Genomic DNA, 23,075 nt, shown 5'->3' with positions numbered 1-23,075 from the left:
GATGAGTGCGTGGAATATATTTGGGGATGAAAAACGGGGATTTGAGAAAAAAATTGGTGAAGAATGGGAAAAAGTCGAGGAAAATGAGGTGCTGGAGGACCGACCATAGAGTATGGAGGACACAGCGGCTCCTGGCGGCGAGAGCGGCTCCTGTTCTCTGTGGTCACTTCCGGTGCCGCCATGATGGGGAGGTCAAACGGACCTTCGGGGGGGGGGGGGAGGACATTTGGGGACCCAAACCCCTCCCCCCCCCCTCCCTCATCAATCCCAAAATTTTTTTGCCAGAAAATTCCAAAGGGGGGGAGGGACCGATCCCAAATCCCCTCCCCCCTTTTGTTGGGGACAGGAGGGGACAAGGAATTCTGTGGGGAAAATGGCAATTTTGGGCGAAAGGGGGGTTTTGGGGGAAAATGGGAATTTTTGGGAAATATTTTGATTTAAATGGGATTTTTGGGGGATTTTGGTGGAATTTTAAGGGAATTTTAGGGGGGATTTTGGTGGAAATTTCAGGGGAATTTTGGGGTATTTTAAGGGAATTTTTGAGGATTTTAAGGGAATTTTGAGGAGATTTTAATGGATTTTTTTTTAATTTTGAGGGGATTTTAATAGGATTTTGGTGGAATTTTAATGGGATTTTAAGGGGATTTTGGGGGGATTTTAGTGGAATTTTGGTAGATTTTAATGGAATATTTTGGGGATTTTAAGGGAATTTCGAGTGGATTTGAGGAATTTGCGGCAGATTTTACGGGGAATTTTAGAGAGTTTTTGGGGTAATTTTGGTAAAATTTTCAAGGAGTTTCAAGGGGGTTTTGGGACAGATTTTGGGGTAATTCCACCGGATTTGGGACTGGATTTTGGGGTTATTTTGTGGGATTTTGGGCTGGATTTGGGGCTGGATTTTGGGGTCATTTTATGGGATTTGGGGTTGGATTTTGGGGTCATTTTGTGGCATTTAGGGCTGGATTTTGGGGTCACTTTGTGGGATTTGGAGCTGCATTTTGGGGTCATTTCATGAGATTTTGGGGCTGGATTTTGGGGCAATTCTGTGGGATTTGGGGCTGGATTTCAGGCTGGATTTCGGGGTCATATTGTAGTATTTGGGGCTGCATTTTGGGGTCATTTTGGGCTGGATTTTGGGGTCATTCTGTGGGATTTCAGGCTGGATTTGGGGCAGCATTTTGGGGTCACTGTGGGATTTGGGGCTGGATTTAGCGCTGGATTTTGGGGTAATTTCATGGGATTTTTGAGGATGGATTTTGGGGCAGTTCCATGGGATTTTAGGCTGGATTTGGGGCTGGATTTTGGGATCATTATGTGGCATTTCAGGCTGGATTTTGGGGATCATTTTGTGCATTTCAGGCTGGATTTGGGGCTGGATTTTGGGATCATTTTGTGGCATTTCAGGCTGGATTTGGGGCTGGATTTTGGGGTCATTTTGTGGGATTTCAGACGGGATTTTGAGACAGATTTCAGGACAATTCTGCAGAATTCCAGGATAGATTTTGGGGCAGTTCCAGGGCATTTGGGGCTGGATTTTGGAGTTGCATTTCAGGGGATTTTGGGGGCAATTCCATGGTATCTCAGGGAAGACTTTGGGGTAATTCCACGGGGTTTTGGGCTAATTCCACGGGATTTGGGGCTGGATTTTGGGGTGGTTTTGCAGGGTTTTGGGTTTCTCAGAGCGTGCCGCGCTCGGTGCGGGCGCGGCCGAGCTTCATCCCGCGGATGATGAGGATGGTGCCGGCGGCGATGCCCACGATGCCCACGGCCAAGCCCAGGGCACAAATCGCCGTCTCCGTGGCCTCGGAGGCCGGCGCCTGGATTTGGGGTTCTGGAAAAATCCACAATTCCCAAAGTTTAGGGGATCACAAATTTTTCTTCGTCCTCATCTTCATCCCAAAGTTCCCAAATTCTTCCTCTTCCCAAATTGTTTCCTGTCCCAAATCCTGCAATTTTCACCCTAAATCCCAATTTTCCCAAATCCCAATTTTCCCAAATCCAGATTATCCCAAATCCAAAATACCCTAAATCCAAATTATCCCAAATCTCAATTATCCCAAATCCCAATTTTTCCAAATCCAAATTATCCTAAATTCCACAATTTCCACCCCAAATCCCAATCCAGATTATCTCAAATCCCAACTCCCACAATTTCCACCCCAAATCCCAAAAGTGCCAAATCGTTTTCCCGAAAATCCCATTTTTTTCCCTGAAACCCCATAATTCTTTTTCCCCAAAAACCCCAAATCTCACCCCAATGCGTCTTGCTGGGCTCCTCCAGCCCCTCGTGCTCCACCTTACAATCATAATAACCCCAAATCCCAAATCCAAATTCTCCCAAAAATCCCATTTTTTTCCCCCCAAAAAAACCCATTTTTTTTCCCCAAAAATCCCAAAATCCCCAAACCTCACCCCAATGCGTCTTGCTGGGCTCCTCCAGCCCCTCGTGCTCCACCTTACAATCATAATAACCCCAAATCCCAAATCCAAATTCTCCCAAAAATCCCAATTTTTTTTCCCCAAAAAACCCCATTTTTTTTTCCCCAAAAATCCCAAAATCCCCAAACCTCACCCCAATGCGTCTTGATGGGCGCCTTCAGCCCCTCGTGCTCCACCTTGCAGTCGTAGTAATCGCCGGGCTCGGGGATGAAGGGCAGGTAGGAGAACTTGCGGAAGGAGAAGTCGCGGTCGGGGTAAAACGGCGTCTCCAGGACGCCCTCGGTGACCCGGGCGCCGTTCCGGAACCAAACCAGGCCCAGCACCGGCGGCCAGAACTTGGTCACCGAGCAGATGAGGATGTTGGGCTCGTCCTGCTCCACCGGGTGCTTGGGGAACACGGCCACCTCCGGGGCCACTGCGAACGCCGCAAAAATCCGGGGGAAAATCCGTGAGTTTTGGGTCAAGGTGGGTTCGAGAAGAAATTGGATCCGTCCGGTTGGGATTTGGGATGAAATCGCGTGAAATTGGGTTGGAACCAGCTGGGGTTGAGGTGGAAGCAACTGGGATTGAGGTGGATCCAACTGGGGTTGGGTTGGTGGAACCCAAAATTTGGAATTCTCTTGGAATCCCAACTGGGATTGGGTTGAAATGCCCTAGAATTGGGTTGGGTCCAGAGCCTCAAATTGGGGTTGGATCCAGCTGGGATTGAGGTGAAACCACTGGGATTGAGTTTGAGGGACACCAAAGTTTGGAGTTCCACCAGGAACCTTCTGGAATTTGGGTTGAAATGCTCTGATATTGGATGGGATCCAGCTGAAACTGGTTTGGAGCCAATTGGGATTGAGGTGGAACCAACTGGGATTGGGTCAAACCCAACTGGGGTTGAGGTGGAACCAACTGGGATTGAGTCAAACCCAACTGGGGTTGAGGTGGAACCAACTGGGATTGGGTCAAACCCAACTGGGGTTGAGGTGGATCCAACTGGGATTGGGTCAAACCCAACTGGGGTTGAGGTGGAACCAACTGGGATTGGGTCAAACCCAACTGGGATTGAGGTGGATCCAACTGGGATTGAGGTGGATCCAACTGGGATTGGGTCAAACCCAACTGGGGTTGAGGTGGAACCAACTGGGATTGGGTTTGAGGGACACCAAAGTTTCGAATTTGGGTTGGATGTCCCCAGAATTGGGTTGGACCCAACTGGGATTGAGGTGGATCCAACTGGGGTTGGAAAAGTTTGGAATCGGCACCAGATCTGGGGTTTGGGGTTTGGTGGGATTGGGGTGAATTTGGTCAAAATCGGGTTGGGTGAGGCCAGGATCGAGGTGGAACCAACTGGGGTTGAGGTGGAACCAACTGGGGTTGGGGTTGAGGGACACCAAAGTTTGGAGTTCCACCAGGAACCTTCTGGAACTGGGGTTGGATGTCCCTAAAATTGGGTTGAAATCTCCTGAAATTGGTTTGGATCCAACTGGGATTGGGTGGATCCAACTGGGATTGGGGTGGATCCAACTGGGATTGGGTGGAACCAACTGGGGTTGGGTTGAAATCTCCTGAAATTGGTTTGGATCCAACTGGGATTGGGGTGGAACCAACTGGGATTGGGTTAAAGTCTCCTGAAATTGGTTTGGATCCAACTGGGGTTGGATTTGAGAGACACCAAAGTTTGGAGTTCCACCAGGAACCTTCTGGAACTGGGGTTGGATGTCCCTAAAATTGGGTTGAAATCTCCTGAAATTGGGGTGGATCCAACTGGGATTGGGATGGATCCAACTGGGATTGGGTTGAAATCTCGTGAAACTGGGGTGAATCCAACTGGGATTGGGGTGGAACCAACTGGGATTGGGGTGGATCCAACTGGGATTGGGTTAAAATCTCCTGAAATTGGGATGGATCCAACTGGGATTGGGATGGATCCAACTGGGATTGGGTGGAACCAACTGGGATTGGGGTGGATCCAACTGGGATTGGGGTGGATCCAACTGGGATTGGTTTAAAATCTCCTGAAATTGGTTTGGATCCAACTGGGGTTGGGTTTGAGGGACACCAAAGTTTGGAGTTCCACCAGGAACCTTCTAGAACTGATCTTGGGCATCCCCCAAAACTGCCTTGAAACCCCCTAAACTTCCTTCAAACCCCTCCAGAACCCCCTCAAACCCCCCAAAACCCCTCCCAAACCCCCCGAATTTTTCGGAGAACCTTCCAGAACCTCCCTCCCCAAGCTCCTCCTCCCGGCGCCGTTACCGCTGGCGGTCCGGGAGCGGTTGTAGGCGGCCATGGAGTTCTCCAGGTTCTGCTTGTCGATGGCGATGTTCTGCAGCGCGCCCTGCGCCTCGAAGCTGGCGAACTCCTGGAACTCGGGCAGCCTCCAGATCGTCTCCTCCTTCTCCACGTGGAAAATCTCGTCGCCGTCGAAGTCGAACATGAACTCGTCGCTGTCGGGGACGCCGGGGCTCAGGGACTTCTGGTAGAATTCCGTCTGGATGATGCTGTGCTGGACTGGAAAGCGGGGGACAAAACGGATTTTTTTGGTTAAAAATTTAAAAAAAAAAAAAAATGGATTTGTAAGTTCAAACGCCGTGGAAAATGGAGATTTTTTTTTTGGTCAAAATCACCGGAAAATTATGAAAAAATTCCCAAGGAAATCGGAGATTTCTGCTCGAAATCCCAGGAAATTTGGAGGATTTACGCTCAAAATTCCAAGAAAATCGGAGATTTTTTTGCTCAAAATTCCAAGAAAATTGGGGATTTCTACTTAAAATCCTGGGGAAATGGGGGATTTTTGGTCAAAATCCCAAGAGATTGGCAATTTGTGATTAAAAGCCAATAAAAATTAGGGTTTAAACTCAAAACCCTGGGAAAATTGGGGATTTTGGATCAAAAATCTCATCATGGTCCAAGTCGAACATGAACTCGTCGCTGTCGGGGACGCCGGGGCTCAGGGACTTCTGGTAGAATTCCGTCTGGATGATGCTGTGCTGGACTGGAAAATGGGGGAAAAAAAGGGGGTTTTTGGTTAAAATTAAAAAAAAAATGGATTTGTAAGTTCAAACGCCGTGGAAAATGGAGATTTTTTTTTTTTTGGTCAAAATCACCGGAAAATTATGAAAAAATTCCCAAGGAAATCGGAGATTTCTGCTCGAAATCCCAGGAAATTTGGAGGATGTACGCTCAAAATTCCAAGAAAATTTGGGGATTTCCACTCAAAATCTCAAAAAAATTGGGGGAAAATTCCATGAAAATTGGGGATTTGTGCTTAAAATCCCAGAAAAATCGGGATTTCCATTCAAAATTGGGATTTCTGCTCAAAATTCACAGAAAATAAGGGAATTCTTAAATTAAAAAAAAAAAAAGGATTTCCATTCAAAATCCCAAGAAAATTGAGGATTCCTACTCAAGTCCTAGGGAAATTTGAATTTCTACTCAAAATTCCTGGAAAATTTGGGATTTCCACTCAAAATCTCAAAAAAATGGGGGAAAATTCCATGAAAAATGAAAATTGGGGATCTGTGCTTAAAATCCCAGAAAAATCGGGATTTCCATTCAAAATTGGAGATTTCTGCTCAAAATTCCACAAAAATTGGGGATTTCTACTGAAAATCCTGGGGAAATGGGGGATTTTTGGTCAAAATCCCAGAAAATTGGAGATTTTTGATCGAAATCCCAGGGAAATTCTACTCAAAATTCTGGGGGATAATTCCGAGAAAATTTGGGATTTCTGCTGAAAATTCCAGTGAAATTGGGGATTTCAAGTCAAAATTTAAAAAAAAAATAAATAAATAAATTGGGGATTCCTATTAAAATACCAGAAAATAAAATTGGGAATTTATACTCAAAATCCCAGGAAAATTTGGGGATTTCAATTAAAATACAAGGAAAAAATCACTGGAAAATTATGAAAAAATTCCCAAGGAAATCGGAGATTTCTGCTCGAAATTCCAGGAAATTTGGAGGATTTACGCTCAAAATTCCAAGAAAATTGGGAATTTCTACTTAAAATCCTGGGGAAATGGGGGATTTTTGGTCAAAATCCCAGAAAATTGGAGATTTTTGATCGAAATCGCAGAAAATTTGGGCAAAATCCCAGGGAAATGGGAGATTTTTTGATCAAAATCACAGGAAAATTACAAAAATTCCCAAGGAAATTGGAGATTTCTGCTCGAAATTCCGGGAAAATTTGGGGATTTCAATAAAAATACCCGGAAAAAAAAAAAAAGGGAATTTATACTCAAAATCCATTGAAAATTTGGGAATTCTTAAAATCACAGGAAAATTGGGGATTCCTACTCAAAATCCTGGGAAAATTGGAGATTTCTGCTTAAAATTCCAGAAAATTTTGGGATTTCTACTCAAAATCCCCCAAAAATGGGGGGAAATCCTGGTAAAATTGGGGATTTTTGCTCAAAATCGTGGGGAAATTTGGATTTCTACTCAAAATCCCAGAAATTTGGGGGAAAATCCTGGGAAATTGGGAATTTCTGCTCAAAATTCCAGGAAAATTGGGGATTTTTTACTCAAAATTCCCCAAAAATTGGGAATTTCTCCTCAAAACCCCAGGAAAATTCGAGATTTTCACTCGAAATTCCCCCAAAATTGCGAATTTTTACTCAAAATCTCAGCAAATTTGGGGTTGAGGACACAGAGAGTCCCAAAATCCCGGGAAATTGGGATTTAGGTACCCCCAGATCCCCAAAATTGTGGGGGGAAAAAGGGATTTAGGCACTTCCAGAGCCCAAAAATCCTGGAAAAAATGGATTTAGGAACTTCTAGATCTCCAAAATTCTGAAAAAAAGGGATTTAGGCACTTGCAGATCGTCAAAATCCCACGAAAAGAGGATGTGAGAAAACCCAGTTCCCCAAATTTTGGGTCCAGGGGGATTTGGGCACCTTCAGACTCCAAAAATCCTGGGAAAAAAGGGATTTAGGCACTTCGAGAGCCCCAGATTTTGGGTCCAAGGGGGTTTGGGCACCCCTAGATCCCCAAAATCCCTTGGACAGGGGGGTTTAGGAACATCCAGAGCCCCAAAATCCCTGGAAAAAAGGGATTTAGGCACTTCCAGAGCCCCAAAAATTCTGGGAAAAGAGGATTTGGGAACCTTGAGTTCCCCAGATTTTGGGTCCAGGGGGGTTTGGGCACCCCCAGATCCCCCAGATTTTGGGTACAGGGGGGTCTGGCCACGCCCAACCCCCCAAAACCCCTTGGACAAGGGGGTTTGGGCACTTCCAGACACCCAAAAATCCTGGAAAAAGAGGAATTGGGAATTCCCACTTCCCCAGATTTTGGGTACAGGGGGGTTTGGGCACTCCCAGACTCCAAAAATGCTGGGAAAAAAAGGGGATTTAGGCACTTCCAGAGCCCCAAAACTCTGGAATGAAAGGGATTTGGGCACTTCCAGTTCCCCAAATTTTGTGTACAGGGGGGTCTGGCCACGCCCAACCCCCCCAAATCCCCTTGGACAAGGGGATTTAGGAACACTGAGACCCCAAAATCCTGGAAAAAGAGGAATTGGGAATTTTCAGTTCCCCAGATTTTGGGTACAGGGGGGTTTGGGCACTCCCAGACTCCAAAATCCCTTGGACAAGGGGGTTTAGGAACATCCAGAGCCCCAAAATCCTGGGAAAAGAGGATTTGGGAACGTTGAGTTCCCCAAATTTTGTGTACAGGGGGGTCTGGGCACCCCCAGTTCCCCCAGATTTTGGGTACAGGGGGGTCTGGCCACGCCCAACCCCCCAAAACCCCTTGGACAAGGGGGTTTGGGCACTTCCAGACACCCAAAAATCCTGGAAAAAGAGGAATTGGGAATTCCCAGTTCCCCAGATTTTGGGTACAGGGGGGTTTGGGCACTCCCAACCCCCCCAAATTTTGGGTACAGGGGGGTCTGGCCACGCCCAACCCCCCAAAATCCCTTGGACAAGGGGGTTTAGGAACATCCAGACCCCAAAAATCCCGGAAAAAGAGGATTTGGGAACGTTGAGTTCCCCAAATTTTGTGTACAGGGGGGTTTGGGCACGCCCAGTTCCCCAAATTTTGGGTACAGGGGGGTTTGGGCACTCCCACCCCCCGAAATCCCGGGGACAAGGGGGTTTGGGCACTTCCAGATCCCAAAAAACCTGGGGAAAAAGGGATTTGGGCACACCCAGCCCCCCCAAATTTTGTGTACAGGGGGGTCTGGTCACGCCCAACCCCCCAAAAATCCTTTGAACAGGGGGGTCTGGCCACTCCCAAGCCCCAAAATCCCGGGGACAAGGGCGTTTAGGAAAATCCAGAGCCCCAAAATCCCGAAAAAAGACGGATTCGGCCACACCCAACCCCCCTAAACCGTGAAAAAAGGGGGAAAAACACGAAAAAAATCCCCAAAAATCCCCCCCAAAAATCCCCAAAAATTGGGGTGCATCCCTTTAACCCGTTAATTCCAAGAATTCCCAAAATCCTAGCGAACCCCAAATCCATGACCCCGCCGCCCAAACCCCACCTTGGACCCCCAGAATCGGGGTCAGGGTCAGGGCCAGCAGCGGCAGCAGCCGGGGGAGGCTCCGCGCTCCGTCCATGGCGCTCCGGGCACAGCGGGAAGGGTCGGTGCTGCTGCCAGGAACGCGGATCCGAACTGGGGGCGCTGGGAACGGGGGAGCAGCACCCCAAAAATCGCTCCGCCAATGGGAGAGCGGGGTGTATGGCGCGTCACGAGTTGCCGGGTAGAGCGTTCAGAAATTGAGCTCCCTAAGAAATTCCGGCCAATCAGAAAAAGGTGCGGAAATGACGCCTCAGTTGCTGGGTAGAGCCTCTGGAAATCGGGCTCCCAACGGAACCGGCCAATTACAGAGCGCAAAAATCACTGCGGCCAATGAGAGCGAGCCCCAAAAAAAACACAACCAATGAAAGCGCGGCCAAAAACCACGCCCGACGAATCAGGGAGCGCGTCCCTCATGACCCCGCGCTGCTCCGGGCTGGTTCTCGCAGTTGGGCGCGGTCGGTTTGGGGTGGAGGTCGCCGGCCATGGGGCGAGGGGCGGCAGCCGGGGCCCTACTGGTGGCACTGGTGGTGCTGGGAGCCCCCCCGGCTGCGGGCGCGGAGCTCTCGGGTGAGCGGGGAGCGGGAGGCGCTGGGACAGGGGGGGAGAAGGGGGAAAAGGGGACGGGGGGACCCCAAAACTGAGCGGGAGGGGGCTGGGGATTGGGGGATTTTTTACCAGAATTGAAAATTGGCAAAATGGGGAAATGGGACCCCAAAAATCACATCGGGAGGGGTTGGAGGTGGGAGGGGAGAGGATGCGGAAGGGGAAATGGGGGAAGGGCGGCAAAGAGGAAGCGGCAGCGCGGGCAGGAGGGTCCCGTGGCGGCCGTGGGGCACAGAGGGTGCGGAGTAGGGATCCGGGGTGGGCCCCGGAGCTCCGGGGGTGCGGCTGGGGGGTGCTGGGGGGGCACCGCTGAGCTGTGTCCTGCACTCACAGGGGTGTTCCAGGAGATGACAACGTTCGAGTGTTACTTCATTAACGGCACGGAGAAGGTCAGGTACGTGGAGAGGTACATCTACAACCGGCTGCAGTTCGCGATGTTCGACAGCGACGTGGGGCACTTTGTGGGGTTCACCCTCTATGGCGAGAGGAATGCCAAGCGCTGGAACAGTGACCCGGCCATAATGGAGTACAAACGGGGTGAGGTGGACCGGTTGTGCCGGCACAACTACGAGGTGTTCCGCCCGTTCAGCGTGGAGCGCCGAGGTGAGCGCGGGGCAGAGCGTGTGCCCTCGGGCCCTGCCCTGCCAGTGCCCATCCCAGTCAATCCCAGTCCCCACCAGTCCCTTCCAGTGTATTCCCAGTCCCTCCCAGTCAATTCCCAGTCCCCTTCGAATCCATTCCCTGCCCATTCCCAATCCCTCCCAGCCCATTTCCATTCCATTCCAATCCCTCCCAGCCCATTCCCAGTCCATCCCAGTCCATTCCCAGTCATTCCCAGTCCATCTCAGTCCCTCCCAGTACATTCCCAGTTCAATCCCAGTTCCCTCTCCAACTTCCACCCTCTCTCCCAGTCCCGAGTGCCCCTCCCATCTTTCTCAGTTCCCCTCCTGTCCTTCCCAGTCCATCCCTGTCCCACCCAGCCCCTCCAACTCAGTTCCCAGTCCAGCCCAGTTCATTCCCAGTCCCGCCTTGTTCCTTCCCACTCATATTCAGTCCATTCCCATTCCATTCCCCATCCGTCCCAGTCCATTCCCAGCCCCTCCCAGTCCCTCCCAATCCATTCCAGTCCATCCCAGTCCCTCCCAGTCCCTCCCAATCCATTCCAGTCCATCCCAGCCCCTCCCAATCCATCCCAGTTCATCCCAGTCCCTCCCAGTGGCCCCCATCGCGTCCATTTCAGCGACGCGTAACGCTGACGCTTCTCAGCCAATCAGATCGCGTCTCTCTGGTGACTCCCCTGTTGCCAGGCAGACCCGCAGCGCCGAGAGCCCCGCGCTGGACTCGGCCTCGCAGCGCCGCGCCCTCCATTCCCAGTTCCTCCCAGTCCATCCCAGTCCCTCCGAGGCCATCTCCAATTCCTTCCCAGTCCATCCCAGTCCCTCCAAGGCCATCTCCAATTCCTCCCCAGTCCCTCCCATTCCATCCCAGTCCCTCCCAGTCCATTCCCAGTTTCTCCATTCCCTCCCAGTCCATCCCAGTCCATTCCCAGTTCGCTCCCAGACCTCTACCCTCTCTTCCAGTGCCCCCCATCTCCTCCTGCCTCTCTCAGCGCCACCCAACTCCCTCCCAGTCTACATCCAGTGCCTCCCAGTCCATTCCCAATCCCTCCCAGTCCATTCCCAGTCCATTCCCATTCCCTCACAAACCTTCCCAGTGCCTTCCAGTCCCTCCCAGTCCATTCCCAGTTTCTCCATTGCCTCCCAATCGGTCCCCAGTCCCTCCCAGTCCATTCCCAGTCCCTCCCAGTCCATTCCCCGTCCCTCCCCAGCCCAGCCCAGCCCTCCCCTCTCTCTCCCAGTGCCCCCCAGCTGATCCCAGTGTGTCCCCGCTCTCTCTCTCTCTCTCTCCCAGTGCCCCCCAGCGTGTCCATCTCGCTGGTGCCCCCCTCGAGCTCCCAGCCGGGCCCCGGCCGCCTGCTCTGCTCCGTGATGGATTTCTACCCTGCTGCCATCCAGGTGAGGTGGTTCCAGGGCCAGCAGGAGCTCACGGAGCACGTGGTGGCCACCGACGTGGTCCCCAACGGGGACTGGACCTACCAGCTGCTGGTGCTGCTGGAAACGCCGCCCCGGCGCGGGCTCACCTACAGCTGCCAGGTGGAGCACGTCAGCCTGGAGCAGCCCCTGAGCCGGCACTGGGGTACGGGGGAGCCCCTGGGGGCGCTGGCAGAGCCACTGGGCTGTGCTGGGAGCCACTGGGAGGGAGCTGGAGAGAGCCGGGCTGGGACTGGGAGAGGCCCTGGGGGCTGGGCAAGGGCTGGGAAGGGGTTTGGGGGATGCTGGGGAGGGTGGGATGGGGTTGGGGGGTCCTGGTGGGCACTGGAAGTTTGGGGGCTCTGGGTGTGACTGGGAGGGAGTTTGGGGGCGCTGGGTGTGACTGGGAGGGAGTTTGGGGGCTCTGGGTGTGACTGGGAGGGAGTTTGGGGGCGCTGGGTGTGTCTGGGAGGGAGTTTGGGGGCTCTGGGTGTGACTGGGAGGGAGTTTGGAGTTGCTGGGTGTGACTGGGAGGGAGTTTGGGGGTGCTGGGTGTGACTGGGAGGGAGTTTGGGGGTGCTGGGTGTGACTGGGAGGGAGTTTGGGGGCGCTGGGTGTGACTGGGAGGGAGTTTGGGGGTGCTGGGTGTGACTGGGAGGGAGTTTGGGGGTGCTGGGTGTGACTGGGAGGGATCGCAGTGAGCCCGGAGGCGCTGGAAGGAGATCGGCCATGGCAAAGCGGGGCTCGCCATGAGCTCGGTTGTGCTGGGCACAGACTGGGAGGGCTCTGGCTGAGTCCTGCTGGGGCTGCCAAGGGACTGCGAGAGGCTTTGGGGCTCCTGGGGCGCTGGGGGCAACTGGGAGGGGGCTGTGGGATCCTCAGAGGGACGGGAGGGGCTTTGGTGGCTCCTGGCCAGGACAAAAAGGGATCGGGGGGAGGTTTCAGGGGCTCCTGGCTGGGCTGGGGGCCACAGGGAGGGCGCTGGGAGGGGCTGGGGGTGTCCCTGAGAGGTTTTGGGGGTGCTGAGCCCTGCGGACCCCCCAGAGATGCCGCCGGACGCCGCCCGCAGCAAGATGCTGACGGGCATCGGGGGCTTCGTCTTGGGCTTCGTCTTCCTGGCGCTGGGGCTCGGCTTCTACGTGCGCAAGAAGGTCAGGGCGGGTGCCGGGGGTGGCGTCCCGGCCGTGGCGGAGCGTGCGCGCTCCCGCCGGGGCCCCCAGCCCGGTGTCACCCCCTTTTCTCTGCCCACAGAGCTCCTGAGCCGGCGGCGGCCGCAGCCCCTCCCCGTGGGCTCGGGCCCGGCCGGGACCCCCCGCTCCGTCCCCGCTCCGCTGATTTTGGAGGGGGTCCCGTGTCCCCCCCAGCGCCGCTGGCGCTCTGCCCCCGCCCAGTGCCTGCTCCCAGTGCTCCCAATAAAGCTTCCCAGTTGGCCCCGGGCCGTTTACTGGGGGGCGATGGGGAGGGGTTTGGGGGGGGCGATGGGACGGATTTGGGCAAAGGGAGGGGGAGAAAGGGTGGGGGCTGGGCCCGGGAGAGCGGGAGGAGGAGGTGGGGGAGGAGGAGGAGGAGGAGGAGGAAGAGGAAGAGGAAGAGGAGGAGGAGGAGGAGGAGGAGGATGAGGAGGGATTAGAAAGGAGGAGGGAGGAGGAGGAACCGGGAAGAAGAGGAAGAAGAGAGGAAGAGGAGGGAGAAAGGAGGAGGAGGAGGAAGAACCGCGCGGTTCTCCCGCCCCGCCTCGAGGCGGAGGAGGCGGAGGAGGAGCAACCAGATAGAAGAGGAAGGAGAGAGGAAGAGGAGCAGCCGGAAGTAGACGACCCGAACAGGATTAATTTTAATAAATAATTTTAAAATTTTACAGAAGTATTAATTATAGAAATTAGTATTATACTAAGTGTTATTAAAATAGAATTTTCGGTTACCTAATTTTGTTACATTTAAATAGTAATGAATAATTTCCTGGACTCCGTTGTTAATTAAATTGTGTTTCTGAAGCGGAGCGGGACAAAGAGATCCAAAGACAAAATTCCGGCGAACCCCAAATCCGGGACCCCGCCGCCCAAACCCCACCTTGGACCCCCAGAATCGGGGTCAGGGTCAGGGCCAGCAGCGGCAGCAGCCGGGGGAGGCTCCGCGCTCCGTCCATGGCGCTCCGGGCACAGCGGGAAGGGTCGGTGCTGCTGCCAGGAACGCGGATCCGGAATGGGGGCGCTGGGAACGGGGGAGCAGCACCCCAAAAAGCGCTCGGCCAATGGGAGAGCGGGGTGTATGGCGCGTCACGAGTTGCCGGGGAGAGCGTTCAGAAATTGAGCTCCCTAAGAAATTCCGGCCAATCAGAAAAAGGAGCGGAAATGACGCCTCAGTTGCTGGGTAGAGCCTCTGGAAATCGGGCTCCCAACGGAACCGGCCAATTACAGAGCGCAAAAATCACTGCGGCCAATGAGAGCGAGCCCGAAAAAAACCACAACCAATGAAAGCGCGGCCAAAAACCACGCCCGACCAATCAGGGAGCGCGTCCCTCATGACCCCGCGCTGCTCCGGGCTGGCTCTCGCAGTTGGGCGCGGTCGGTTTGGGGTGGAGGTCGCCGGCCATGGGGCGAGGGGCGGCAGCCGGGGCCCTACTGGTGGCACTGGTGGTGCTGGGAGCCCCCCCGGCTGCGGGCGCGGAGCTCTCGGGTGAGCGGGGAGCGGGAGGCGCTGGGACAGGGGGGGAGAAGGGGGAAAAGGGGACGGGGGGACCCCAAAACTGAGCGGGACGGGGCTGGGGAATTGGGGGATTTCTTTAAAAGAGTGGAAAATTGGCAAAATGGGGGAAATGGGACCCCAAAAATCCTATCGGGAGGGGATGGAGGTGGGAGGGGAGAGGATGCGGAAGGGGAAATGGAGGAAGGGCGGCAAAGAGGAAGCGGCAGCGCGGGCAGGAGGGTCCCGTGGCGGCCGTGGGGCACAGGGGGTGCGGGGGGGGATCCGGGGTGGGCCCCGGAGCTCTGGGGGTGCGGCTGGGGGGTGCTGGGGGGGCACCGCTGAGCTGTGTCCTGCACTCACAGGGGTGTTCCAGGAGTTGGGAAAGGCCGAGTGTCACTTCATTAACGGCACGGAGAAGGTGAGGTTCGTAGTCAGGCACATCTACAACCGGCTGCAGTTCGCGATGTTCGACAGCGACGTGGGGCACTTCGTGGGGTTCACCCCCTTTGGGGAGATGAATGCCAAGCGCTGGAACAGCGACCCGGCTGAAATGGAGTACAGACGGACTGCGGTGGACTGGTACTGCCGGCACAACTACGAGGGGATCCGCCCGTTCAGCGTGGAGCGCCGCGGTGAGCGCGGGGCAGAGCGTGTGCCCTCGGGCCCTGCCCTGCCAGTGCCCATCCCAGTCAATCCCAGTCCCCACCAGTCCCTTCCAGTGTATTCCCAGTCCCTCCCACTCCATTCCCAGTCCCCTTCGAGTGCATTCCCAATCCCTCCCAGTCCATTCCCAGTCCTTCCCAGTCCACCCCAATCCCTCCACTCCATTCCTAGTCCCTTCCAGTCCATTCCCAGTCCATCCCAACCCCTTCCAGTCCATTCCCATTCCATCCCAGTCCACGCCCAGTCATTCCCAGTCCATCTCCGTCCCTCCCAGTCCATTCCCAGTTCAATCCCAGTTCCCTCTCCAACTTCCACCCTCTCTCCCAGTCCCGAGTCCCCTCCCATCTTTCTCAGTTCCACTCCAGTTCTTCCCAGTCCCTCCCAGTCCCACCCAGCCCCTCCAACTCAGTTCCCAGTCGATTCCCAGTTCATTCCCAGTTCACTCTCAGATCTCCACCCACTCTCTCAGTACCCCCATTCCCTCCCACATCTCTCAGAGCCACCCCGGTTCCTCCCAGTCCATTCCCAGTTCATTCCCAGTCGCTCCTAGTCCTTTCGCAGTCCATCCCAGTCCTTTCCGGTCCATCCCAGTTCATGCCCAGCCCCGCCTTCTTCCTTCCCACTCATATTCAGCCCATTCCCAGTCCAATCCCCGTCCCTCCCAGTCCCTTCCAATCCATTCCAGTCAATTCCCAGTTCATCCCAATCCATCCCAATCCATTCCCAGTCCATTCCCAGTCCATCCCAGTCCCTCCCAGTGGCCCCATCGCGTCCATTTCAGCGACGCGTAACGCTGACGCTTCTCAGCCAATCAGAGCGCGTCTCTCTGGTGACTCCCCTGTTGCCAGGCAGACCCGCAGCGCCGAGAGCCCCGCGCTGGACTCGGCCTCGCAGCGCCGCGCCCTCCATTCCCAGTTCCTCCCAGTCCATCCCAGTCCCTCCGAGGCCATCTCCAATTCCTCCCCAGTCCCTCCCAGTCCATTCCCAGTCTCTTCCCAGTCCATTCCCAGTTCACTCTCAAACCTCCACCCTCTCTGCCGGTTCCCCCCATCCCCTGCCATCTCTCTAGGTGCCAGCCCAAGAAATCCCAGTCCCTCCCAGTCCCTCCCAGTCCCTCCCAGTCCATCCCAGTCCATCCCAGTCCATTCCCAGTTCGCTCCCAGACCTCCACCCTCTCTTCCAGTGCCCCCCATCTCCTCCTGCCTCTCTCAGCGCCACCCAACTCCCTCCCAGTCTACACCCAGTGCCTCCCAGTCCATTCCCAGTCCCTCCCACTCCATTCCCAGTCCACTCCCATTCCCTCAAAAACCTTCCCAATGCCTTCCAGTCCCTCCCAGTCCATTCCCAGTCCCTCCCAGTCCATTCCCAGTTTCTCCATTCCCAGTCCATTCCCAGTCCCTCCCAGTCCATTCCCAGTCCCTCCCAGTCCATTCCCAGTTTCTCCATTCCCAATCCATTCCCAGTCCCTCCCAGTCCATTCCCACTTTCTCCATTCCCTCCCAGTCCATTCCCAGTCCCTCCCCAGCCCAGCCCAGCCCTCCCCTCTCTCTCCCAGTGCCCCCCAGCTGATCCCAGTGTGTCCCCGCTCTCTCTCTCTCTCTCTCTCCCAGTGCCCCCCAGCGTGTCCATCTCGCTGGTGCCCCCCTCGAGCTCCCAGCCGGGCCCCGGCCGCCTGCTCTGCTCCGTGATGGATTTCTACCCTGCTGCCATCCAGGTGAGGTGGTTCCAGGGCCAGCAGGAGCTCTCGGAGCACGTGGTGGCCACCGACGTGGTCCCCAACGGGGACTGGACCTACCAGCTGCTGGTGCTGCTGGAAACGCCGCCCCGGCGCGGGCTCACCTACAGCTGCCAGGTGGAGCACGTCAGCCTGGAGCAGCCCCTGAGCCGGCACTGGGGTACGGGGGAGCCCCTGGGGGCGCTGGCAGAGCCACTGGGCTGTGCTGGGAGCCACTGGGAGGGAGCTGGAGAGAGCCGGGCTGGGACTGGGAGAGGCCCTGGGGGCTGGGCAAGGGCTGGGAAGGGGTTTGAGGGATGCTGGGGAGGGTGGGATGGGGTTTGGGGGGTCCTGGTGGGCACTGGGAGGGAGTTTGGGGGCTCTGGGTGTGACTGGGAGGGAGTTTGGGGTCGCTGGGTGTGACTGGGAGGGATCGCAGTGAGCCCGGAGGCGCTGGAAGGAGATCGGCCATGGCAAAGCGGGGCTCGCCATGAGCTCGGTTGTGCTGGGCACAGACTGGGAGGGCTCTGGCTGAGTCCTGCTGGGGCTGCCAAGGGACTGCGAGAGGCTTTGGGGCTCCTGGGGCGCTGGGGGCAACTGGGAGGGGGCTGTGGGATCCTCAGAGGGACGGGAGGGGCTTTGGTGGCTCCTGGCCAGGACCAAAAGGGATCGGGGGGAGGTTTCAGGGGCTCCTGGCTGGGCTGGGGGCCACAGGGAGGGCGCTGGGAGGGGCTGGGGGTGTCCGTGAGAGGTTTTGGGGGTGCTGAGCCCTGCGGACCCCCCAGAGATGCCGCCGGACGCCGCCCGCAGCAAGATGCTGACGGGCATCGGGGGCTTCGTCTTGGGCTTCGTCTTCCTGGCGCTGGGGCTCGGCTTCTACGTGCGCAAGAAGGTCAGGGCGGGTGCCGGGGGTGGCGTCCCGGCCGTGGCGGAGCGTGCGCGCTCCCGCCGGGGCCCCCAGCCCGGTGTCACCCCCTTTTCTCTGCCCACAGAGCTCCTGAGCCGGCGGCGGCCGCAGCCCCTCCCCGTGGGCTCGGGCCCGGCCGGGACCCCCCGCTCCGTCCCCGCTCCGCTGATTTTGGGGGGGGTCCCGTGTCCCCCCCCAGCGCCGCTGGCGCTCTGCCCCCGCCCAGTGCCTGCTCCCAGTGCTCCCAATAAAGCTTCCCAGTTGGCCCCGGGGCCGTTTATTGGGGGCGATGGGGAGGGGTTTGGGGGGGCGGTGATGGGACGGATTTGGGCAAAGAGAGGGGGAGAAAGGGTGGGGGCGGGGCCGGGGGGAGCGGGAGGAGGAGGAGGAGGAGGAGGAGGAGGAGGCGGGATTAGAAAGGAGGAGGGAGGAGGAGGAACCGGGAAGAAGAGGAAGAAGAGAGGAAGAGGACGGAGAAAGGAGGAGGAGGAGGAAGAACCGCGCGGTTCTCCCGCCCCGCCTCGAGGCGGAGGAGGCGGAGGAGGAGCAACCAGATAGAAGAGGAAGGAGAGAGGAAGAAGGGCAGTCGGAAGAAGACGACCCGAACAGGATTAATTTTAATAAATAATTTTAAAATTTTACAGAAGTATTAATGATAGAAATTAGTATTATACTAAGTGTTACTAAAATAGAATTTTCGTTTACCTAATTTTGTTACATTTAAATAGTAATGAATAATTTCCTGGACTCCGTTGTTAATTAAATTGTGTTTCTGAAGCGGAGCGGGACAAAGGGATCCAAAGAGAAAATCCCAGCGAACCCCAAATCCGGGACCCCGCCGCCCAAACCCCACCTTGGGCCCCCAGAATCGGGGTCAGGGTCAGGGCCAGCAGCGGCAGCAGCCGGGGGAGGCTCCGCGCTCCGTCCATGGCGCTCCGGGCACAGCGGGAAGGGTCGGTGCTGCTGCCAGGAACGCGGATCCGAACTGGGGGCGCTGGGAACGGGGGAGCAGCACCCCAAAAAGCGCTCGGCCAATGGGAGAGCGGGGTGTATGGCGCGTCACCTGTTGCCGGGGAGATCGTTCAGAAATTGAGCTCCCTAAGAAATTCCGGCCAATCAGAAAAAGGCGCGGAAATGACGCCTCAGTTGCTGGGTAGAGCCTCTGGAAATCGGGCTCCCAACGGAACCGGCCAATTACAGAGCGCAAAAATCACTGCGGCCAATGAGAGCGAGCCCGAAAAAAACCACAACCAATGAAAGCGCGGCCAAAAACCACGCCCGACCAATCAGGGAGCGCGTCCCTCATGACCCCGCGCTGCTCCGGGCTGGCTCTCGCAGTTGGGCGCGGTCGGTTTGGGGTGGAGGTCGCCGGCCATGGGGCGAGGGGCGGCAGCCGGGGCCCTACTGGTGGCACTGGTGGTGCTGGGAGCCCCCCCGGCTGCGGGCGCGGAGCTCTCGGGTGAGCGGGGGGCGGGAGGCGCTGGGACAGGGGGGGAGAAGGGGGAAAGGGGGGAAAAGGGGACGGGGGGACCCCAAAACTGAGCGGGACGGGGCTGGGGATTGGGGGATTTCTTTAAAAGAGTGGAAAATATGGAAAATGGGGGAAATGGGACCCCAAAAATCCTATCGGGAGAGGATGGAGGTGGGAGGGGAGAGGATGCGGAAGGGGAAATGGGGGAAGGGCGGCAAAGAGGAAGCGGCAGCGCGGGCAGGAGGGTCCCGTGGCGGCCGTGGGGCACAGGGGGTGCGGGGGGGGATCCGGGGTGGCCCCCGGAGCTCTGGGGGTGCGGCTGGGGGGTGCTGGGGGGGCACCGCTGAGCTGTGTCCTGCACTCACAGGGGTGTTCCAGGAGTTGGGAACGTTCGAGTGTTACTTCATTAACGGCACGCAGAAGGTGAGGTTCGTGGAGAGGCTCATCTACAACCGGCTGCAGTACGTGATGTTCGACAGCGACGTGGGGCACTTCGTGGGGTTCACCCCCTTTGGGGAGAGGAATGCCAAGCGCGTGAACAGTGACCCGGCCATAATGGAGAACAGACGGGCTTCGGTGGACACGTACTGCCGGCACAACTACGAGGTGTTCCGCCCGTTCAGCGTGGAGCGCCGCGGTGAGCGCGGGGCAGAGCGTGTGCCCTCGGGCCCTGCCCTGCCAGGGCCCATCCCAGTCAATCCCAGTCCCCACCAGTCCCTTCCAGTGTATTCCCATTCCCTCCCACTCCATTCCCAGTCCCCTTCGAGTGCATTCCCACTCCCTCCCACTCCATTCCCAGTCCCTCCCAGTCCATCCCAATCCCTCCACTCCATTCCTAGTCCCTTCCAGTCCATTCCCATTCCATCCCAGTCCATGCCCAGCTCATTCCCAGTCCATCTCCTCCCTCCCAGTCCATTCCCAGTTCAATCCCAGTTCCCTCTCCAACTTCCACCCTCTCTCCCAGTCCCGAGGGCCCCTCCCATCTTTCTCAGTTCCACTCCAGTCCTTCCCAGTCCCTCACAGTCCGTCCCAGTCCCACCCAGCCCCTCCAACTCAGTTCCCAGTCGATTCCCAGTTCATTCCCAGTTCACTCTCAGATCTCCACCCACTCTCTCAGTACCCCCATCCCCTCCCACATCTCTCAGAGCCACCCCAGTTCCTCCCAGTCCATCCCAGTCCATCCCAGTTCATTCCCAGTCCCGCCTTGTTCCTTCCCACTCATATTCAGTCCATTCCCATTCCATTCCCCATCCGTCCCAGTCCATTCCCAGCCCCTCCCAGTCCCTCCCAATCCATTCCAGTCCATTCCAGCCCCTCCCAATCCATCCCAGTCCATTCCCAGTCCATCCCAGTCCCTCCCAGTGGCCCCATCGCGTCCATTTCAGCGACGCGTAACGCTGACGCTTCTCAGCCAATCAGATCGCGTCTCTCTGGTGACTCCCCTGTTGCCAGGCAGACCCGCAGCGCCGAGAGCCCCGCGCTGGACTCGGCCTCGCAGCGCCGCGCCCTCCATTCCCAGTTCCTCCCAGTCCATCCCAGTCTCTCCAAGGCCATCTCCAACTCCTTCCCAGTCCATCCCAGTCCCTCCGAGGCCATCTCCAATTCCTCCCCAGTTCCTCCCAGTCCATTCCCAGTCTCTTCCCAGTTAATTCCCAGTTCACTCTCAAACCTCCACCCTCTCTGCCGGTTCCCCCCATCCCCTCCCATCTCTCTCAGTGCCAGCCCAAGAAATCCCAGTCCCTCCCAGTCTCTCCCAGTCCCTCCCAGTCCATTCCAGTCCATCCCAGTCCATTCCCAGTTCGCTCCCAGACCTCCACCCTCCCATCCAGTGCCCCCCGTCTCCTCCTGCCTCTCTCAGTGCCACCCAACTCCCTCCCAGTCTACACCCAGTGCCTCCCAGTCTATTCCCAATCCCTCCCAGTCCATTTCCAGTTTCTCCATTCCCAATCCATTCCCAGTCCCTCCCAGTCCATTCCCAGTCCACTCCCATTCCCTCAAAAACCTTCCCAGTGCCTTCCAGTCCCCCCCAGTCCATTCCCACTCCCTCCCAGTCCATTCCCAGTTTCTCCATTCCCTCCCCGTCCATTCCCAGTCCATTCCCACTCCCTCCCAGTCCCTCCCCAGCCCAGCCCAGCCCTCCCCTCTCTCTCCCAGTGCCCCCCAGCTGATCCCAGTGTGTCCCCGCTCTCTCTCTCTCTCTCTCCCAGTGCCCCCCAGCGTGTCCATCTCGCTGGTGCCCCCCTCGAGCTCCCAGCCGGGCCCCGGCCGCCTGCTCTGCTCCGTGATGGATTTCTACCCTGCTGCCATCCAGGTGAGGTGGTTCCAGGGCCAGCAGGAGCTCTCGGAGCACGTGGTGGCCACCGACGTGGTCCCCAACGGGGACTGGACCTACCAGCTGCTGGTGCTGCTGGAAACGCCGCCCCGGCGCGGGCTCACCTACAGCTGCCAGGTGGAGCACGTCAGCCTGGAGCAGCCCCTGAGCCGGCACTGGGGTACGGGGGAGCCCCTGGGGGCGCTGGCAGAGCCACTGGGCTGTGCTGGGAGCCACTGGGAGGGAGCTGGAGAGAGCCGGGCTGGGACTGGGAGAGGCCCTGGGGGCTGGGCAAGGGCTGGGAAGGGGTTTGGGGGATGCTGGGGAGGGTGGGATGGGGTTGGGGGGTCCTGGTGGGCATTGGGAGTTTGGGGGCGCTGGGTGTGACTGGGAGGGAGTTTGGGGGCGCTGGGTGTGACTGGGAGGGAGTTTGGGGTTGCTGGGTGTGACTGGGAGGGAGTTTGGGGTTGCTGGGTGTGACTGGGAGGGAGTTTGGGGGTGCTGGGTGTGACTGGGAGGGAGTTTGGGGGCGCTGGGTGTGACTGGGAGGGAGTTTGGGGGCGCTGGGTGTGACTGGGAGGGAGTTTGGGGTTGCTGGGTGTGACTGGGAGGGAGTTTGGGGGCGCTGGGTGTGACTGGGAGGGAGTTTGGGGGTGCTGGGTGTGACTGGGAGGGAGTTTGGGGGTGCTGGGTGTGACTGGGAGGGAGTTTGGGGTCGCTGGGTGTGACTGGGAGGGATCGCAGTGAGCCCGGAGGGGCTGGAAGGAGATCGGCCATGGCAAAGCGGGGCTCGCCATGAGCTCGGTTGTGCTGGGCACAGACTGGGAGGGCTCTGGCTGAGTCCTGCTGGGGCTGCCAAAGGACTGCGAGAGGCTTTGGGGCTCCTGGGGCGCTGGGGGCAACTGGGAGGGGGCTGTGGGATCCTCAGAGGGACGGGAGGGGCTTTGGTGGCTCCTGGCCAGGACAAAAAGGGATCGGGGGGAGGTTTCAGGGGCTCCTGGCTGGGCTGGGGGCCACAGGGAGGGCGCTGGGAGGGGCTGGGGGTGTCCGTGAGAGGTTTTGGGGGTGCTGAGCCCTGCGGACCCCCCAGAGATGCCGCCGGACGCCGCCCGCAGCAAGATGCTGACGGGCATCGGGGGCTTCGTCTTGGGCTTCGTCTTCCTGGCGCTGGGGCTCGGCTTCTACGTGCGCAAGAAGGTCAGGGCGGGTGCCGGGGGTGGCGTCCCGGCCGTGGCGGAGCGTGCGCGCTCCCGCCGGGGCCCCCAGCCCGGTGTCACCCCCTTTTCTCTGCCCACAGAGCTCCTGAGCCGGCGGCGGCCGCAGCCCCTCCCCGTGGGCTCGGGCCCGGCCGGGACCCCCCGCTCCGTCCCCGCTCCGCTGATTTTGGGGGGGGGTCCCGTGTCCCCCCGAGCGCCGCTGGCGCTCTGCCCCCGCCCAGTGCCTGCTCCCAGTGCTCCCAATAAAGCTTCCCAGTTGGCCCCGGGGCCGTTTATTGGGGGCGATGGGGAGGGGGGGGGGCGGGGGGCGATGGGACGGATTTGGGCAAAGGGAGGGGGACAAAGGGTGGGGGCGGGGCCGGGGGGAGCGGGAGGAGGAGGAGGAGGAGGAGGAGGAGGAGGAAGGAGCGGGGGACGTGAGAGGGACGAGGGGAAGTAGGCGGGGTGAGGAAAGGGGAGGAGCGATGGAAGCGGGGGAGGAGGGGCAGGAGGAAGAGGAGCGAGAGATGAGGAAGAGGAGCCGGAA

The 23,075-nt window shown here is 57.5% G+C and overlaps 4 protein-coding genes across 4 annotated transcripts; 3 read left to right on the top strand and 1 right to left on the bottom strand.

The window, feature by feature from the left end:
* Positions 1 to 2: 2 nt before the first annotated feature.
* LOC136570796 (H-2 class II histocompatibility antigen, A-U alpha chain-like) lies at positions 3 to 9,038 on the bottom strand. Its single transcript, XM_066571201.1, has 4 exons — positions 8,913 to 9,038; positions 4,684 to 4,938; positions 2,573 to 2,854; positions 3 to 1,831 (listed from the first exon to the last, which is right to left on the bottom strand). Exons 1-4 carry the CDS (start codon positions 8,986 to 8,988, stop codon positions 1,677 to 1,679), a joined length of 768 nt encoding a protein of 255 aa, XP_066427298.1. The 5' UTR covers positions 8,989 to 9,038; the 3' UTR covers positions 3 to 1,676.
* A 360-nt stretch (positions 9,039 to 9,398) lies between these two features.
* On the top strand, positions 9,399 to 13,015 carry LOC136570805 (class II histocompatibility antigen, B-L beta chain-like). The gene is made up of 5 exons (XM_066571209.1): positions 9,399 to 9,518; positions 9,888 to 10,157; positions 11,466 to 11,750; positions 12,629 to 12,735; positions 12,836 to 13,015. The coding sequence occupies exons 1-5, from the start codon at positions 9,434 to 9,436 to the stop codon at positions 12,842 to 12,844; spliced, it is 756 nt and encodes a 251-aa protein (XP_066427306.1). The 5' UTR covers positions 9,399 to 9,433; the 3' UTR covers positions 12,845 to 13,015.
* Positions 13,016 to 14,135: 1,120 nt separating this feature from the next.
* Positions 14,136 to 17,816, top strand: LOC136570804 (class II histocompatibility antigen, B-L beta chain-like). The gene is made up of 5 exons (XM_066571208.1): positions 14,136 to 14,257; positions 14,629 to 14,898; positions 16,540 to 16,824; positions 17,429 to 17,535; positions 17,636 to 17,816. Exons 1-5 carry the CDS (start codon positions 14,173 to 14,175, stop codon positions 17,642 to 17,644), a joined length of 756 nt encoding a protein of 251 aa, XP_066427305.1. The 5' UTR covers positions 14,136 to 14,172; the 3' UTR covers positions 17,645 to 17,816.
* A 1,082-nt stretch (positions 17,817 to 18,898) lies between these two features.
* Positions 18,899 to 22,988, top strand: LOC136570799 (class II histocompatibility antigen, B-L beta chain-like). The gene is made up of 4 exons (XM_066571203.1): positions 18,899 to 19,009; positions 19,389 to 19,658; positions 21,229 to 21,513; positions 22,423 to 22,988. The coding sequence occupies exons 1-4, from the start codon at positions 18,925 to 18,927 to the stop codon at positions 22,986 to 22,988; spliced, it is 1,206 nt and encodes a 401-aa protein (XP_066427300.1). The 5' UTR covers positions 18,899 to 18,924.
* The last annotated feature ends 87 nt before the right edge of the window (positions 22,989 to 23,075 follow it).

The sequence above is a fragment of the Molothrus aeneus genome, unplaced genomic scaffold (assembly GCF_037042795.1).
Source record: "Molothrus aeneus isolate 106 unplaced genomic scaffold, BPBGC_Maene_1.0 scaffold_371, whole genome shotgun sequence".
In the NCBI taxonomy this organism is placed as follows: Eukaryota; Metazoa; Chordata; class Aves; order Passeriformes; family Icteridae; genus Molothrus; species Molothrus aeneus.
Note: the sequence above shows the minus strand (reverse complement) of the source record. Positions and strands in the feature narration are given on the sequence as shown.

Excerpts from the sequence above, each read along its gene's own strand:
- LOC136570796 (XM_066571201.1), bottom strand. The coding sequence starts at position 8,988 with ATGGACGGAGCGCGGAGCCTCCCCCGGCTGCTGCCGCTGCTGGCCCTG. Across the intron at positions 4,939-8,912 it reads CCCGATTCTGGGGGTCCAAG|TCCAGCACAGCATCATCCAG; the intron begins GTGGGGTTTGGG and ends CCCGCTTTCCAG. Across the intron at positions 1,832-2,572 it reads GCCCATCAAGACGCATTGGG|AACCCCAAATCCAGGCGCCG; the intron begins GTGAGGTTTGGG and ends GGATTTTTCCAG.
- LOC136570805 (XM_066571209.1), top strand. The coding sequence starts at position 9,434 with ATGGGGCGAGGGGCGGCAGCCGGGGCCCTACTGGTGGCACTGGTGGTG. Across the intron at positions 9,519-9,887 it reads TGCGGGCGCGGAGCTCTCGG|GGGTGTTCCAGGAGATGACA; the intron begins GTGAGCGGGGAG and ends CTGCACTCACAG. Across the intron at positions 11,751-12,628 it reads GCCCCTGAGCCGGCACTGGG|AGATGCCGCCGGACGCCGCC; the intron begins GTACGGGGGAGC and ends CGGACCCCCCAG.
- LOC136570804 (XM_066571208.1), top strand. The coding sequence starts at position 14,173 with ATGGGGCGAGGGGCGGCAGCCGGGGCCCTACTGGTGGCACTGGTGGTG. Across the intron at positions 14,899-16,539 it reads GTTCAGCGTGGAGCGCCGCG|TGCCCCCCAGCGTGTCCATC; the intron begins GTGAGCGCGGGG and ends TCTCTCTCCCAG. Across the intron at positions 16,825-17,428 it reads GCCCCTGAGCCGGCACTGGG|AGATGCCGCCGGACGCCGCC; the intron begins GTACGGGGGAGC and ends CGGACCCCCCAG.
- LOC136570799 (XM_066571203.1), top strand. The coding sequence starts at position 18,925 with ATGGGGCGAGGGGCGGCAGCCGGGGCCCTACTGGTGGCACTGGTGGTG. Across the intron at positions 19,659-21,228 it reads GTTCAGCGTGGAGCGCCGCG|TGCCCCCCAGCGTGTCCATC; the intron begins GTGAGCGCGGGG and ends TCTCTCTCCCAG. Across the intron at positions 21,514-22,422 it reads GCCCCTGAGCCGGCACTGGG|AGATGCCGCCGGACGCCGCC; the intron begins GTACGGGGGAGC and ends CGGACCCCCCAG.